Genomic DNA, 16,401 nt, shown 5'->3' on the forward strand with positions numbered 1-16,401 from the left:
GTTAAGAAATATAGAACTGCTATCTTGGAAAATGCAAAGTTCTGATGGAGGCTCTTTAAAAACAAGCCCAAAATCTCACAGAGAAATTAAAATCACACAGTAATTTTTGGTGATACTTTGAATGTGATTGTTTCATATTATGCAATGGCTGCTCATTTTAAGAATAATATACAGTTATTTTCTTGGTCTTAAATGCTGGTGTGGGGGTATCACAAGCTTCCCAAATAAAACTTTAATTAAAAAGCAAACGTTAATCTCCACACAGTGGCATCTGCAACATATTGCAAGATAAGACTTCGCCAACCTGAAAAAACTAAGTAAGATTCTAATTAAATCAGGGAAAAAATGATGAACTAGATATATGTTTTATTTAAGGATGGCAGTTATATAAGGTATCAAAGATCTCATAGTTGCTATCTGATGGGAAACGTTGCTGCCAGATCTCACAAACTATTTCAGGGAGAGAAATCCTTGTTCCATTGGTTCCAAGTACTGTTCACTTCCACTTCAGTGGGGTCAGGACTTTGCTGTTTGTCTCTGTTTGACTCGGAAGTCACGTCAGTCCTGTTGAAAGCTGCAGATGATCCAGTAATGAAGCAATGTGTCAGCATGATATGAGGAAACACTGTACTGCAAGTGCTGCCATCTTTCCAGTGAGGCACAAATACAAAGTCCTGACTATTTATGGTTATTAGAGGTCCCAGCACACCTTTTGAAAAGTAAGGCTCTTAATCCCTGTGTGCTGGCCAAAATCTATTTTCAGCAATGCCACTCTGGCTATCAGCATTTCCTGTATTGTTCCAGATGGAGATCGTGTTGGCCATTGCATCCTGTTCCAAACTGCGTGCTGGGTTCCTCTCTGTTTTGGAACAGCTGATATTTTCCAGAAACAACCATGCTGCAGTGGTATGTGAAGTGATCTCTATATATCCTCCCTTGTCTCACAGGAATGGAATGAGGATTAATCAATTATGACCAAATCATGATCCCAGTGAAATCAAAAGGTTTTTTTCCATTGGCATCATGGGAGCCAGGATTGGCTTCTGTGTGGATATTATTGAGATACCTACACATAAAAGCAGCTGAAAATACAAAGCACTACCTTGTGTAAGGTGCCTGTGTAGTGAGAATTCCTTTGTCTGGAGAGGAAAATGCATTTTAAAGGCTGTTTCCTCAAGAGTCTAGTTGTCACCACAGTCGTTATTGTGCATGAGGAAATTTGGGTTGATTGAATGTGGCCTTAAGCATGTAATGTTGGTTGGCTAGCATTTGTGGCTTTGCATGTCCTGTGAATTCAAAACATTCTTTGTTACACTTTCAGGGCTGGTCTCTGCTCTTTTCCCAGTGCAACCACTGGTGTGGAATAGTATCTCAAAAACCATGTTCTTAAAGCTATGAATAATTCAGCTTTAATATTGGAAGAAAGTTGAATACTAAGTGACAATAGCTGCACATTATTCTCTATGAGCAGATGTTAATTCTTCTGGGCAAACAGAGGGTCTAAAAAAGAGCAACTCTGGCCAGGTTCCTAAGAGACTGCAAAACGTTTCCTGCTTTGATCTTCTGTCATATACCACTTCCAGTGTGACATTTCAAATTGTAATCAATTTACAAGTTGGACAAGAGATATCACTGAAAAACATTTTTGCAGGATCATCTAACTTCTTCCATACAAATATAATAATAGTACATCTCTTGTGCAAATATAGGAAAGAGTGGTCACAGGCTATTTTGGGAAAAGCATACTCACCAGCTGGACACAGGGAGAATATTCAGTCAGCCACTGCGGAGCAGAATAACAGTAATCAATATTAATAAAGGTGGGTAGGGATGAAAATTAGCCTATTCCTGCAGGAAGACCACCAAATTAAACTTAGAAAAATATTAGTACATTCACAAAATAATTGTGCTCTTCTGCAAATTAGCAGTAAGTGAAATATAGAGGATATGTGTCATCCATACTTTATAGTGTTGATTTAATTTTCTCAAGTATGTAGAAAAGGTTTTGATGTGTGTATATTAATATTTCTCTATTGACTAAAGATTAATTCAAAACAAAACATAGCTCAAGGCTTTTCTGGAAGTTTTAAGTGTTCTGCACCTTCCACCAGGTCCCATTGAGTTAAACTGAATTCTGTAACTGTGTGCTTGGTGTCATCTCCCATGAGAGTGCACTGTGACTCCTCTCCCTGGCTCCAAAGGCCTAACTGAGCTGTGGCTGAAGACATCAGTATGATATTAAATCCTGGCTGCTGCTGCCTGACATCTTGATGGTACTTCTGCAAAGCCCAGGTAAGCACACTCCTGATCTATAGAGTGCTCCTCCAGGTGCTTGGTCTGCAAACATGTCCCTGAAATGCTGGTTTTTTTGGAGTTTTGGTGTTTGTTTGTTTTTTTAATATTTGCCAGTGACTAAAAATTTTGCTCTTATTTTTCAAAAAACATGGATTTTATATACCCCCAGAATGACTATGAAATTTCCCCTGAAAAGTGGAATCTGTTTATCAATAGGTACAAGCGCTTTTATAACTTCTGGTAACTAAAATTACAGTACATTGGATTTAAGAGTCTTGACAGTAAATACTTCCTGAGAAGCCAAATATGGAGCTAAAAATAAACTGATTGTGTTTGTTTAGCTGATTGGTATGTATTTTGTCATCTAAGTATTCTTGCAGAACAGTTGCAGTAGGTGGAATTAGGAATGTAGAAGCTCCCCTTGAGGTAGTTTTATGTAGGGAAGACATGCAACCCATCTTGCACCCAGTAGATTCTTTTAAAATGCATTTCCCCATCAAAGGAGTCCTGGCATCTTTGTGAGAGCTGTATTCTTGTTTTTTGTCAACTAATTATTTTTTACTTTTCCAGACATTAATTATTAGTGTAGTAAAAAGAAAACAATTTCTGCATCATTTGTGGCTTTCTGGCTTCACTGTTATTATTAATTATTGGCATTTAGCAGGACCTAGACATGGTATAAGTCAAGGTTTTTAACTTTACTTGAAAGTGATATAATTACGTCCAGTAGGGCTGGTGACAAATAGTTTCCTTCACAAGAAAGCTATGGGTGTGAAAGACACCGACAGCTGGGCACTTCCAACTACCTATCTCTGAGCCAGGCCTGGCTTCCCTGAACTCAAGGGATTTTCCAGAATTGGAGGAGAGAAATCTAGTGCTGCAGAGCCACTCGTGTCCTTAGGAGCTTTAGTGAGAGCTTTGGGGTGCTCACCACTATACCTCAACCCTAAGGTTTTGCAAATAGGCTTGAAATCCCTTGTGGCTTCATTCCCACCTGGCACTCTCTCTGTACTGCTCAGTCCTTGGAGAAATTCATCCAAGTGAGGAATTCATTACTTCTGCCCACAAAGAAACACAGAAGCCTTTATCAAGCCATTGGGCATTCATGTAAATGAATCAGACCTCCAGTGTACCTAGGGAATGTCTACCTTTAACAGTAAGACAATCAAGGAGCTGATTAAGGGGCAAAGTCCACCAATGAGTAAGTTCTAAAGAAACAGAAAGAATGACGTATTTTGCACCAGTCTGAAGTATGAATTCTTACAAGCAGCCTAGGCAAGCAGCTCTGGACAATTAGAGTGCTCTGAAAGGTCTGGCCCTATCCTGTCTTCCTCTGCCCTATTTTGTATGGGAATACTGTTTTTTGGGAGAATGAAGATGCAGTGGGGAGTGACCCTGGGGAGGAAGCCGGAGGATGGAGAGCTGCCTGCTGGCACATCCAGGACCCTGGGAGAAGGGCAAGGGGAAGGCAGGGTGTCTTGAAGGAGGACGGGCTGCACTACAGACCCTAGTAACACCCCACATCCCTTTCCCTGGCTTCCACTGCTTTGACCTCACTTTCCTCCTGCCATCCCTGTCCCTCATCCCCACATGTCCCTGATCACACTCTGAAATTGAACCCACTGCTAAAGAAAGTCAGGAGGGGGCAAAAAAATTCAGTTTTGCTTATGCCACTTGAGCTGTCTCCAGTATCAGAGGAAGGACTGGTTTTACATACAATACAGGACCACAGCAGAGTCCCAGGCTCAGCAATGTCCCTCAGCCCTGCAATCCCCTTGGAGGCCAGACCCCGTTCCTGCTGCAGGACAGATGGCTGCAGTGAGCCTGGGGGTTTCTTTCCCACCTCCCCTCTTCCCTATCCCCCATCATGATCCCAGCATGGGCAGCACATCCCCTTTGCCCAGCTCGCTGACCTGCACCCACAGCAGACATAGTTCATGTACCATAGAGCACAATGCCACCAGTAGAGCGGGATGGGCTAATTAAATAGGCAGCATTTAAAATGCCAGCCCGTGGTTGCTTGGAAATGTAAGCCAACTTTGGTATTATTTTCGAGCTTAGATTTTTTTGAATCCAAAATTCCATGTGACGGAAGAGATGGGTATTTAAACAGATGTCTGCAATTTCTTTAAAAAATAGAGATTGAGTTACAGATGGTAGAAAGGGCCTGAGAATTAAAAACTCCTGAGCTACAAGAAAATTTAGATGTTAGCAGAGCGATTTGCTGAAATGAATGGTCCTGCAATTCTGCATGTTTGAAAATAAAGCTTTCTTTAAACATGTGAATATCTTTTCCCTTCGGCTTCTCTACTGGTAGCCTTGGCTGTCACCACCATCATCACAACCAAGTCACAATATGAGGGTCCTGTTTCTGACAGGCAAGGCACATAGTTCTTCCCTTTTAATATCCCTGTACAATTTGGCCTGCCAGGAGCAAAAAATTTGATCTGAATTAGTTTAAAAGAAAACTAATCTCCCGCATCTGCGCAACTGGTGCCTGATTGCTCTAACTTCCATTTTATAAATCACAAATCAGTGGCATTTTATGATGTAAGCCTGGAAGGAAACCAGAGTCATCATCTGTACTCACAGATAAAATGGATTTTTTTTCTTCTCTTTTTGGGGGGGATTTAAAACAAAAATGACAAAAATAAACTTTGAGTGAAAAAGCTGATTACTTCTACAGTGGCATATAGAATCATAGAATCAACTAGGTTGGAAAAGACATTTAAGATCACCTTTAAGACCCAACCATATAAAATGCAAAGGACTACATATGGGAATGAAAAAAATGAGCACATTTGGTACAATTTTGAGAGGCAATTCAGGATCCAGCTCAACAGCTGGGAAACCTGTGCGTTGCTGTGAGCAGCTTTATGAAGATCTCCACTCATGCATATATGCTCAAAACCCAGTGGCTTTAGGAGGAAACAAATACATAGACTCAAACACAAGCCGTAAGGAGACTCCTACACGCAGCACTCCTCACCTGCTCGAGTCCCAGTCTGCCCACTGCCAAATCAATTTCAGAGAAGAGCAGCAAGACCCACTAGATGCAGAGAAAAGCTGTGACCTGAAGAGTGACCAACATACTTTACAGTGCAGTGGACACAATCAAAGTGTCTACATGAATGAAAACATTAAGGAGGAGAAGTGTGAGTATCTGTTTTCTGTCTTGCCTTGTAAGAAGTATGTTTGTCAAAGGGAACAAGATTTTCTCCAAGTATGGGGCCACCTTTCTAAATGTTCCAAAGGTTCAGCGAGCACTCCTGGGTGTGTTCCAGGCTGGACTTCTAGTAGACCAAAGTACAGAGATGCCTAGAGGATGTGTCCCAAATGGTTTATTAATGCTGACAGATGCTCTCTGACTACACCAGTATTATTAGAAATCCATCAGCCTCTTACAATTTTACAGCCTTCAACACTGTGCTAGGTACTCACATCCAGGGCTTGAAAAAGACTAAACAGCAGGTTTTCTGAAATAAAATTATATCTGAAATAAAATAGAGTGGCAAAGGACGGCAATAGTGAAAGCCAAACAAAAGAACAGAAATGTGGAGAGAGAGGAAGAGACCAGTGAGCTCTTTGCTTTTCGGAGTGCAGACTGGGTACATGCTCCTGATTGCTAGGTTTCTGAAAGGATACACACCCTGTATCTAGGAATCAAAAAAATATATCTTTAGGAGGCCTGTGGGAATAGGAGAAATTTCTCATCTAGAGAAGTTACATCCGTTTACAGAACATGGATATTTTTATTGCTCAGCTTGAATCATACTGAGGGATCCTGTGCCTTCAGTATTTTGAGTCTTCCTAACCGTGCCACAGGAACAAGAGCACACTTGTGAATACTAAATGAGGACTGAATTACCATCATGTACACATCCTGCACCGGAGCCAAATCGGAAGTGAAATATCATGTCACATATGAGAGCTTAAAAACTGATTAATTTTGATAGCATATTTATAGTTCTCATTTATGAGGAACTCAAAATACTTTGAGCAAATTGAATACTGAATTATCCTAAAATATTGTAAATCAATTGGAACTGTACACGAATTAGGACTCTGTGATGGTGGAGGAGTTCAAGATGGGACTGTCTGTAGAGCAGTCACTTCATTCAGTACTGGTAAACAGTCTGTGTGAGATCTGAGCCTCCTTCAGATCCATGGGGCTTTTACCTTTGTCTTAAATTGAGGCCAGGATTTCATCCCCTTTTTGGCAGAGATAAGAGGGCAGCAACAGTGTGCCATGCTTCAGAAAGAGGAATATCACATCTCTCTGGAAGAATAGAGGGAATTTTAGGTGGAGGGAGTGCACTTGCAGAAACCCAAACATGAGAAGAAATCTGGGTTAACTTGCTGTCTGCCACACCAGATATCTCAGGGTCCTTGAGGAATGGGACCACAACTCTGCCTCTTCTAGAAGACAGTTCTGAAAAGATCAGAAGTCAAATGGGAAGACCTTAAGAACAAAAGCAAGCTACAAAATTTTGTATCATGCAAATTCCACAGCCAATTATGCTTCCATAAGCTTAAGCTATTTTTCATAATTGGGGATGAAAATACGCTCTTGAATGCAAGATTGGGAAAGATTAAAACATTAGAAAATTCTAAGGCAACTGCACTTCTAATGTCCAATTTTCATCTTACTGTGACACATGTAGTAAGTCCATTACTCCATTTTGATCCAACTCCATTAGACGTTTGTAAGTCACAAGTTCATGAAACAGCTTTCAGATACTCACCAAAATGAGCTCATTAGTTGGAGAGAACTAAGACAAGACTTCTCTAATGAATGGAGTATGTGATTTAACAAAATTAAGTAAATGGTATAAAACCAGTGAAATAAAATCACCCCATTTATGGTGGGAGTTTTTTCCACTAGATTGCTATTTTTCCCCTTCAGAGAATGCTTCCCCTCGCAGTTTCCGCAAGACAAGAGGAATAATCACACCAAAGTAATATTCCAGGCTGCGGGCCATCATGAACACAACAGGATTGTCACCTATGCCTACATGTCACCACCTCCACTATCCTGGAGGAAATGGAACCTCACATTTGGCTGGCAGAATGGGACATGGGAAGACATTAGTGGTTAGGTAAGGAGTTAAATCTCCTTTAGCATCCACATTAACCATCTGAGCATGGTGAGAAGAACAGATACGTGCGAGCAGTGTCATCTCACAGCCTTTTGAAAATGTCTGTGTAATTCACCCTGCTTTTTTATCCCCTGTGGCATAAACTTTATTTGAGTGTATGGGATTGAAATTCCATTTTGGTGTTCCAGACAACAGGAAATAGTTGTCTGTCAGAGTGGGAGACAGTTTCATTGTGCAGAGCTGGAAGGTGTTAGGTTGCTGGTTTGAGGGTTCCCATGAGGTTCCCAGGTAACACTGAGCACACCCCTGGTTATGACACACAAAGTTAAGGCAAGCAAACATTGCACCTTCCCCACAACTTCTAAACTTTCTTTGGAAGAAAGGAGAAGTCAATGTGAGATTTTTTTTTTAAAAAGAGATGAAAATAATCACTCTTGATGGCAGCGTATTAATTATAACTTTGTGTGGGAGAAGTTAAAATCCTCTCTTCTGTGTGAATTGGGCGTCTTTTCCCCACAGAAGAACTGTGTCTGTGTAGCACGGCCCTACAAACACATGAATGAGCAGGCCGTGGTGTTCCTATGGACTTGTGTCCTATGATGCCTGTCAGGAACCAGTGTCACCCGCGGGGTTAGGCAGCCGTAACAGAGCTGATGAGGGCAATTCTTCCTCCGGAGGGAAGGAATCATCCCTCTGTTTTCGTGGTACCTCTATGGGAAGGGTAGATGGCTGGAACAGATTTGGAGGGGGCTGAGGAGGACCAAAGAGAGTCAGCCCTGGTGCATCAGCACGCTGGGCTGAGTTGGGTGGAGGCTGGGTGAGAGCCTCGCATTCGGGCTCTGGCGCTGAGGCTGCCCGTGCCCGTGGCCCGAACATGGCTGAAACGGGGTATCGGAAGCTCCGCGGGTACTGGCAGGGCAGGGGCGCTGGGGGGGAATGAGTGGGCTGCGTTCGCTCCCGTCGATTCCCTGGGAAAACGGATTCAAAGCGTGGCGAGCCGTGGGAGAGAACCGCCTGCTCGTGTTCCACGAGTCATCCCCCGGCGCAGCGCTGCCTGGGGTGGGAAGGGCACCTCGGGACCCGCTGGAGGATCGCAGCCGTGCCCGCGCCGCGGGGCAACCGCTCCCGGAGCCGCCGGTCTCTGGGTCTGGGCTGCCCCCTCCCGCCGCTGGGGTTTATCAGCAGCGGGCGGGGCCGGCCCCGCAACTTCACCCGAAGTTTTCCCGCGCCCCGTCCCCCCACGACAGGTCGCGCCCCCGCGCACGGGGGACACGCGATGCTGACGCCCCGCTCCGGGGCTCGAACCCCCGCACGCCCGTCCTCACCGCCGGCAGCCCGAGCCCGGGCCCCGGCTGGGAACCGGAGGGGCCCCGGGGGCGCGCCCGCCGCCCCGCCCCGCCCCGCCCCGCCCCGTGCCACCGCCTCGCAGGGCGGTGGGTGCCGCGGGAGGCTGCTCGGTGCCGCCGCCGCCCGGGAAGGAGGTTATGTAAGGGGGGAGGGAGGCGGTGGGAGGAGGAGCAGGACGCCTCGCCGCCGCCGCCGTGCAGCCGGGCAGCCGCAGCCAGCCGGAGCCGGTGTCGGGGCTGGGGCGGCCGCATGTGCGAAGTGGGGACGCGGCCGCCGCTGGCCGCCGAGCGCGGGGAGCCGCCCGGGGGTGCCGCCGCCGAACGGTGCCGCGACATGGGGTGAGTCCGCAGGGCCCCGGCCACGCGTGGGCGCCGACCCCGAGTGAGCGCCGCGCCGCGTCCCGCCCCTCGCCGCCCCGGCCCCTCCGCAGGTCGCCCGGGTGCGCTCTGCGACCCCGGCGTTTTATAACGTAATTAATCATTTATCGCCCACTCCGAGCGGCGGCGGGGAGGCTCCCGCCCCAGCCACCGGCGGGGGAAAACCGCCCCCGGCACCTTACCGAGGGCAAAAACCCCGCCGGACTAAGCGGGGAAGAGCTGGGGGTGTCGCGGCCCGGGGAAGGCAGCTGCGGGCCGGGGTCCGGTCCCTCGCCGGCAAGCCGTGGGCTCTGCGCGCCGGGCTGAGCGGCGAGTTCATTGTCAGATGTGTGATGCTCTGGTTCAGCGAGAGCTCTCGGCTGCTGGAGGCTCGCAATAAACTTGCCTGAACTGTGCCAGTTGTCCACTAATTTGCCTAAATGTCCCCCCTTGTCTTTTATTTTAAACATACTGGAAGTCTCTGATCACACGTGATTGCATCTTGGAGAATTCATCTTGATCTGTCCAAAAATGAGTACTGCGTTTTTCCCATCCTCTAACTTTAACTAGGGGACAAAAGCCCAATGCTGGCATTAGAGCAGTTCGTGAACTGAATCTCAGCAAACAGATGTTAACGTTGTGCTTTTGGCTTAAACTATATATAGGGTTGAGATCCTCTCGACCAGAATGTCTTGGGGGATTCCAAACCTACACATTTAATTTGCTTTATTTTTATCCTATTATGTTCTCTTACACCTTTCCTCTTCCTCACATCTCCTCATCCCTCTGTGGCAAGGAATCATTCTCCAGTTTCTGAGCTTCCTCATGCCACTTCCAACTATGCAAACTCCCACTGTAGATTTGTTTGTTATTGTTAGTGGTATAATTCGAGACCATATGGATAAATAATGGATTAAAATACCATGCATGTGTCTGAATTTGATACCCAGGAGTACTGAATACAAGTACAGAGGCAGAGGGAGAAATAAGATCTAAATGAGTATCTCTCTGTGTATCACTTCAGGATTACAAGGGGCTCATTTGCTTCTTAATTAGGTAAACTTCCACTGGAAAATAAACCAGAAACTGGCATGGGGTTTGGAGAAAGAAGCATCAAAACCTGTCTGGAGCAGCACTGCCCCACTGAGTCCAGGGTGGTCAGAAGCATCTACCCAAGGGAAACTTGCCTCTGTCGTTCACCTGGCCAGCTCTAAAGCAAATATTTGTGTGTTGTCATTTGTAACCGTTTCCATGCTGGTAGATCTGTTTAGCTGAAAAGTTTAGCTGTGGCTTGGAGAGAACTGAGTGGACAATTTCAGGGGTCGCCCACTCCCTTGTGTATGTCAGCTGTAGCTCTGGGTTCAAAGTGCTCTGGCTCTGCATCCAAAGCTGTTCAAGCGGTGAAGGACTTGAGGGCTTTTGAGTGCTCTGATTGTGCCCTGTGTGCTCTGTGTCTGTGCTGCTACGTATGCTGTGCTGGGTCGTGCAGACTTGTACAGGTAGAGGAGACACATTCACCAGTCTAGCTCAGTATCACGATTTAATGTGTTTCACTTCAGGTAAGTTATTTCAGACTCAGCGCGGTGCATGTGAGAACAGTCTCCCAGCATCATTCACTCCCAGGGCTGTGGCGTGGGTTGTACACCCTCATACGCTCTGTACAGAGTGCACACAAGGGCTTTTGTGGGTTTACATTTTGCCAGTGTCTCACGTCATTATCTTGCCATTCATCCTCCTGATACAGAGAACCTGGAAGTACATTTGTGACAGTGTTGTTGCAGCTATGGCTTAGCACGTGTGGCACATGAGAGAGCCCCCCCACGTACCTCCCTGTTCCATTGCTGCTGTTAAATCCTGCAGGCTTCAGCTTTGCCTTCTGTGAAAAGGGCACTTCTGTTCTGATCTGTCTGTGTGAAGCATGTTGTCTTGGAAGAATATGTTTTGTCCCAGGTATTCCGGTGGGATTTGCTTCCTGGACATATTTTGGTGTCACATAAGGTGACAATGACTGTACTCTTAGCTCTTAAAGTGTTTTTTCTTTTCTTTTTCCCCCTTTTCTTTTCCTCTTGGAGGTGACCATTGCTAATGGTTCATTTCAGTGCTGCCTATGGATTTGGCAGTGACTGATGGTGCTATGAAACTTGATACAGCTACTTGAGCTCAGCAAAGCTATTTAAATTGCTTATTAGGTGTGAGCTGAGCTATTTAAGCTGTTGGTTTAGTTCACCCTACCAGGCAGCAAGATAGTGTCAAGTTTTAGGAAAGTAATTTGCATGTTTTAAAAAAAAGGTAAACCTGTCAATTCAGGGGCTGTGAAAACAATGTTGTAAAAACCCCCAAACCCACCAAACAAAAAGTGTCCAGGAAAAAAACCCTGCTTCTGTGCCCATTATTCCTTCTGGCTGGAAAACCACTGGGTTTAAGTCCAGCCACTGTTAAGGATCTCACTGGACAAATGTTTACTTTAAAGGGAACAAATAGTCTCCTAAATCACCACTTTCTTCTACCCAGTACATCTGATAACTGCTGTTGCTTCAGTAGTCTCAGAGATTAAACTTTAGCCATTTCAAACCCATGATGTCATGTATTTCCAGCTCTAGAAATCATTGCCTGAAGTTACCACCAGATTTGTCTCTGGGTGTTGGAAGCCAAGGGCTAACACAACCAAGAAAGTGGCTCCCTTGTCTGTGGCTCTGGCTTCAGAGAGCTGTGCCTGCTCATTAATAGCTGTGATCTGATTCAATTTGACCTCAATTTAAGCAGTCTTAAGCTAACTTTCCAGTTATAAAGATGGTTCAGGTTTAGTTATTGGATGGTTTAAGGAGATGTTGGATAGCTGTTTCGTATGTGCTTGAATTCTTTTACTGGTTACATTTCTTTAGTATCTTTTTCTTTCCTTCTCTGTATGTTACAAAATATTTGTGGCAAGTATCCACTTTGGATTAGACCTGTAAATCACTTCACTGCTGCTGAAGCTGTTCTTTATATTATCTGTTGGATTAAAACTCAACTGATTCAAATACCTTCCAGCAATAAAATGGAATTTTAAATCTGTTTTATAAATCATATCAAAATGAAAATCAAGCCTCTGTGTGTTAGAAATTATTGCAGAAAGCTGTACAGCAATGTGGAATTGTGTGCTGCACAGGTTAATGATGAACTAGCTCCTAGTACACTTTCCTTTTGGCTGATACGAGATGGCTTCTCTGTGCTGCTTCCACAGGGGCTAATGTGGTAAATGAGTCCCATGAAGCTGGGATCCATCCATACCTCCCCCAGGTGGGCTTTGAGCCCACACCTTCCTCCTGGAAGGTGAGAAAATGGGAGTTTCCAAGTCTGTATCAAGCAGTGAAATAATCTCATCTTAAGGAGACTGGCCTCATGAACAGAATCCTTCCTCTCTTGTAATACTTTCATGAGAAGGTACAGTTGGGGGCCTGTATTTCTGAGAGTAGTCATATGTAATGTTTTTATTATGCAGTGACATTTAAGAGCATCAGGAAAACCTGCCTTGCACTCTTCCCTTCTGCTGTTGGCAATAGTAACTTCCATTGGCCAGCATAGCGCTCTATTTGGGGAGTAAAAGACAAGCAAATGGGAGAATGGGGAAAGAAGAAGGTGAAGAAATCAGAAGATGTGATGAAGTTAGTGTTACAGGAAGACACTAATTTTGGACGGTGTTCAAAGCTGGCCTCTCATGGTACTAGCAGTACTTTAGATTCCATGGTGATAAGCTTCGCCTAAGAAGCTCTGTAGCGGGGAAGAGTGTGTTGCAGAGGAAATTCACCCTGGCCATCATCCAGCTCCCACTGAAATCCACAGGAGTCTAACACCAGCTCCCTCCAAAGCTTGTCCAATCCATCTGTCCATGTAGGAGGTGGGCATCCTGGGACCCAGTAGTGGCAGGCAGGTAAGGGCACCTGGGTTTCACTGCAGAGCCAGTGTCCCTCAAAGCAGGGCTGGGATGAGTGTATGCACAAACACAGCTGAGTTGATCCTATGAGCTCAGGGACTCTCTTTTGAGGTTTCAAGGACATCAGCTTTGGTTCAGTTCCTAGCCTAGCTCACGGGATAGGTTTCATCAGGCATCATCCAATTGGTGATGGTATTCCAGGAAAGGGGCTGAGATCTGAGAGATGCTGAGGCTGTTAATCTCATGGTTTTTGAAGCAGCTGGCTGGGGACGCTTGATTCTTCATAGCTTCAGTTCCATATGTAGCTATTCCCATTTTGCAGAGTGGATATAAACTGCTGCTATTCTGACTTTGGGTATTCAGTATCTCTAGGTACCAGTGTGTGTACAAAATCCAGTGGAAAAGTTGGATCCAGAGAACTCTGAGTTCTGTAACAGTATGTTGGGTTCACTGAAATAGATGGGAAAACTCCACTGACTTCAACAGTATGTATAAAACTTGTAATATGTAGTCCCTTTCTTACATTTAACGTAATTTAAATAAAGACAGAGAGGCAGGTAGCTTGTTGGTGTGGGAGAAAAGAAAAAAACAGAGTGAATAGCTAGATCATCATCAGGATTTGTGTGTGCTAAGGGCTTTGGTGTGGTTGCATTCAGGTGAGTGAACAAACCTGTAATGCTGGAGTGTTTCATCCAAGTCTGCCATCAAGTGAGAGACTTTGTCACCTCTCACACAATTATATGAGGAGCAGATGAGGAGTGCAGATAGATGCACGTAACTGAATTTTGGCAAAGATCTCCTGTGTGAATAAGGTCCAAGGAAAACATGGGATTGGGAGAAATTACTAAACAAGCTAATAAAAGAGTAGCTGAAAGAAATGATGAAGGAATGACTGGTGTGAAAGACACAACAAGTTAAGAAAAAAGTTCTGGGGTCTGCTGGAGGTAAGTTCAGCAAGCAACAACAGGGAAAAGTCTGCCAGTTCCACAGCTAGTTTGAGTGCCCTGGTGCAAATTACACCAATATTTGCGCACATAGACAATGCTGTATGAAGAGTGGACACAAAGAAAACTTCATGCTAAGAGAGTGATCACAGTCATATTGCTTTCAGCCACTTACCTAATTAATTACCACTATTAATATGATTAGCACTTGAGGAAGAAAATTATAAATAAAATATTCTTCTCAAAGCTGGGATGTCCCTTAAGCCCTTCTCTCTATTTGAAGAGAGGCTGGTGGGTAGGTCTCCTGACAACAAAGGCATCATTTGAAATGTTAAGAACTATTTGATGTTTGGTTCCTTTAAACTGAAAGTAGTTTTAACTGGTTCAAGATCTGACAAAGTGTTCAAGCATATTCCCAGCATGCCTGAAACAGGCATAGAAGAGCAATGGTGTTGCTGAGAACCCAAGAGCACAGGCATCAGCCTGGTTTTACATCTAGATTTTCTGCAGTGTTGTGTATTCATGTATTCATTTTATTCATTCATTTGGCTCTATTAATGCAATGCTTACAGTAGCCTCACCCATGAATGTATATTTCAGGACACGTAAGTGTTTTGAATCAGCTGTTGGTTTTCCTGTTAACTTTATGATAGGGCGTGTGCAGAGTGGGAAGGTCTTCAGTCCCAAAGGTTGCTACACAGGCAAATCTCTGCTTGCTTTCACCTCTGAATGCTGTCCACTGCTTTTGCGCACTTTGTGCACTGCAAATACAACACGTGAGTTGTTTATACTCTGTTTTGGTTGTGGGTCTTTAGGATGTAAATGTGCTTAGGGGAACATATTTCAACTCTGTTTCTCTGATAATTCAGCTGTATCCTGTAAATAGCTGACAATTCTGTTATTAAATCTCAGAATGTGACAAGGCCACTGCCTTCAAATGAAGACTGGAAGCGTTTAAGCTTGAGCATTACAGAAGCACTTTTAATGGCAAAAGCAATTAGGCAGGGAATAGACTATTAGTATCAGGCAAGGTTACTGCTGCGCCATAGCCACACATCACCCAGCACAGGTTAGAGACAGTGTGAGTAGCAGTTGTGTAATATGTACTAATGCAAAATGTACAAGATGAGATTGGATGATGCAGTTGATCTTTGATTATATTTTTGGTGACACATCCTAGCTGCTCTCTGCCTGTTTGTAAGAGAAATCTGCCCGCTGCTGCTGGCTCAGATGCTCTGTGCTTAGCTCATGTGTGACACGAGTCACTGGCTGCTTACTCCTCATTGACGTAGCAACTATTAGAGGCTGTTGGACCCTCTTGCATCACTTGGAAATGCTTTGTAATGGTAATTTTGCCACTGGGGTAAGGATTAAAATGAAGACAATATTTTAAATAATTGATGCTTGAGGTGGTGTAGGATTTGTTTAAATCAAAAATGGGTCTTGCTGGATGACATCACTGAGCGGGACAGCCTGCTTAATGACTCATAGGGGAGCAGGAGGCTCTGCTGTGTAGGTGTTTTAGGATTTGTGGGCTTCATGGTGAAGGCTGGCAAAACCAGGAGCTTTAGCTGCGAAACAACTATGGCTTTATCATAAAGAACAAGCAGATTTGACACAGGGGAAAGAGAGCCTGGCAATGGAGGTGTGAGCAGACGTGACTGCTGGTAACAGTGCAAAGCTTATTCACTTCAATGGTAATGCAGCCTCCTTTCCTGCCTCCCACACACACTAATGTCATTTTATTTATTTGACGTAGCTTATCAAAATGCAAGATTGTATGGATTTCTGAAGGGACAAACTGGGTTTTTTCCGTCTGGAAGTTTCACTGCAGCCTGCAGAATTTAGACACTCGAACCCTGCTGCAATTCAAAAGGAATTATCTGTAGAAGTTGCACTTTTATACTGGCACATCAAGGGGTCTGAGTGAGCCTCTGGAGCTGCTAGGTGTTGTTAGTATTTGCATTATAATAATAGAAGCCCTGCAGCTGCATTCTTATCAGGCGAAGTTTGGTCCATCAGTGCAGCAAGACAGCAAAGGCCTCTGTGGAATGCATTTAAAAATACGTAGCCAGCTTGTAAAATACTTTTCCCTAAAACTGCTTCTAGTTGTACTGAGGATCCTTCCTCATGGGCTGTGAAATGGTGTGTATGAGTACCTACTCTATACATACTTGTTTGTCTCTGCTTAACACTTTGCAGGAGATTCTTCTCAGATATGGAACACTGTATTTCTTGAGGGGAAAAATAGATATGACTTAAAACTTGTATGGCTCTGAAGGGAAATATTAATAATATTAAGTGGAGGTGTGAGCATCTTATTTTCAGTATTCATTACTTACTGTTTAAGTAACAGAACAGGTAGGGTAGCCGGAAATGGGGGTATTCAACAAGGCTTTTCTTTTTCAACACAGTACTTCAAGATGCACACTCTCTGTCTTGGTATT

The 16,401-nt window shown here is 44.5% G+C and overlaps 1 protein-coding gene and 1 long non-coding RNA gene across 3 annotated transcripts in view; one reads left to right on the top strand and one right to left on the bottom strand.

Moving 5' to 3' along the window:
* Positions 1–349: 349 nt before the first annotated feature.
* Positions 350–7,686, bottom strand: LOC133209009 (uncharacterized). Of its 2 annotated transcripts, XR_009724560.1 has the most exons (4): positions 7,352–7,686; positions 6,668–6,727; positions 1,751–1,848; positions 350–574 (listed from the first exon to the last, which is right to left on the bottom strand). It is a non-coding gene; the product is annotated as an uncharacterized LOC133209009 (long non-coding RNA). The 2 variants fall into 2 exon arrangements; XR_009724561.1 differs by having other exon boundaries at positions 350–1,848; positions 7,352–7,685.
* Positions 7,687–8,818: 1,132 nt separating this feature from the next.
* Positions 8,819–16,401, top strand: part of HOMER2 (homer scaffold protein 2) — a 58,680-nt gene continuing 51,097 nt past the window's right edge. Inside the window, exon 1 of the mRNA XM_061347303.1 lies at positions 8,819–9,079. Within this exon, the coding sequence (XP_061203287.1) occupies positions 8,991–9,079 (89 nt within the window). The 5' untranslated portion in view covers positions 8,819–8,990. The remainder of the gene's footprint in view (positions 9,080–16,401) is intronic.

Source organism: Neopsephotus bourkii, unplaced genomic scaffold (genome assembly GCF_033783945.1).
Source record: "Neopsephotus bourkii isolate Nb327-2 ecotype Australia unplaced genomic scaffold, CSIRO-AGI_Nbou_v1 NB_318, whole genome shotgun sequence".
Taxonomy (NCBI): domain Eukaryota; kingdom Metazoa; phylum Chordata; class Aves; order Psittaciformes; family Psittacidae; genus Neopsephotus; species Neopsephotus bourkii.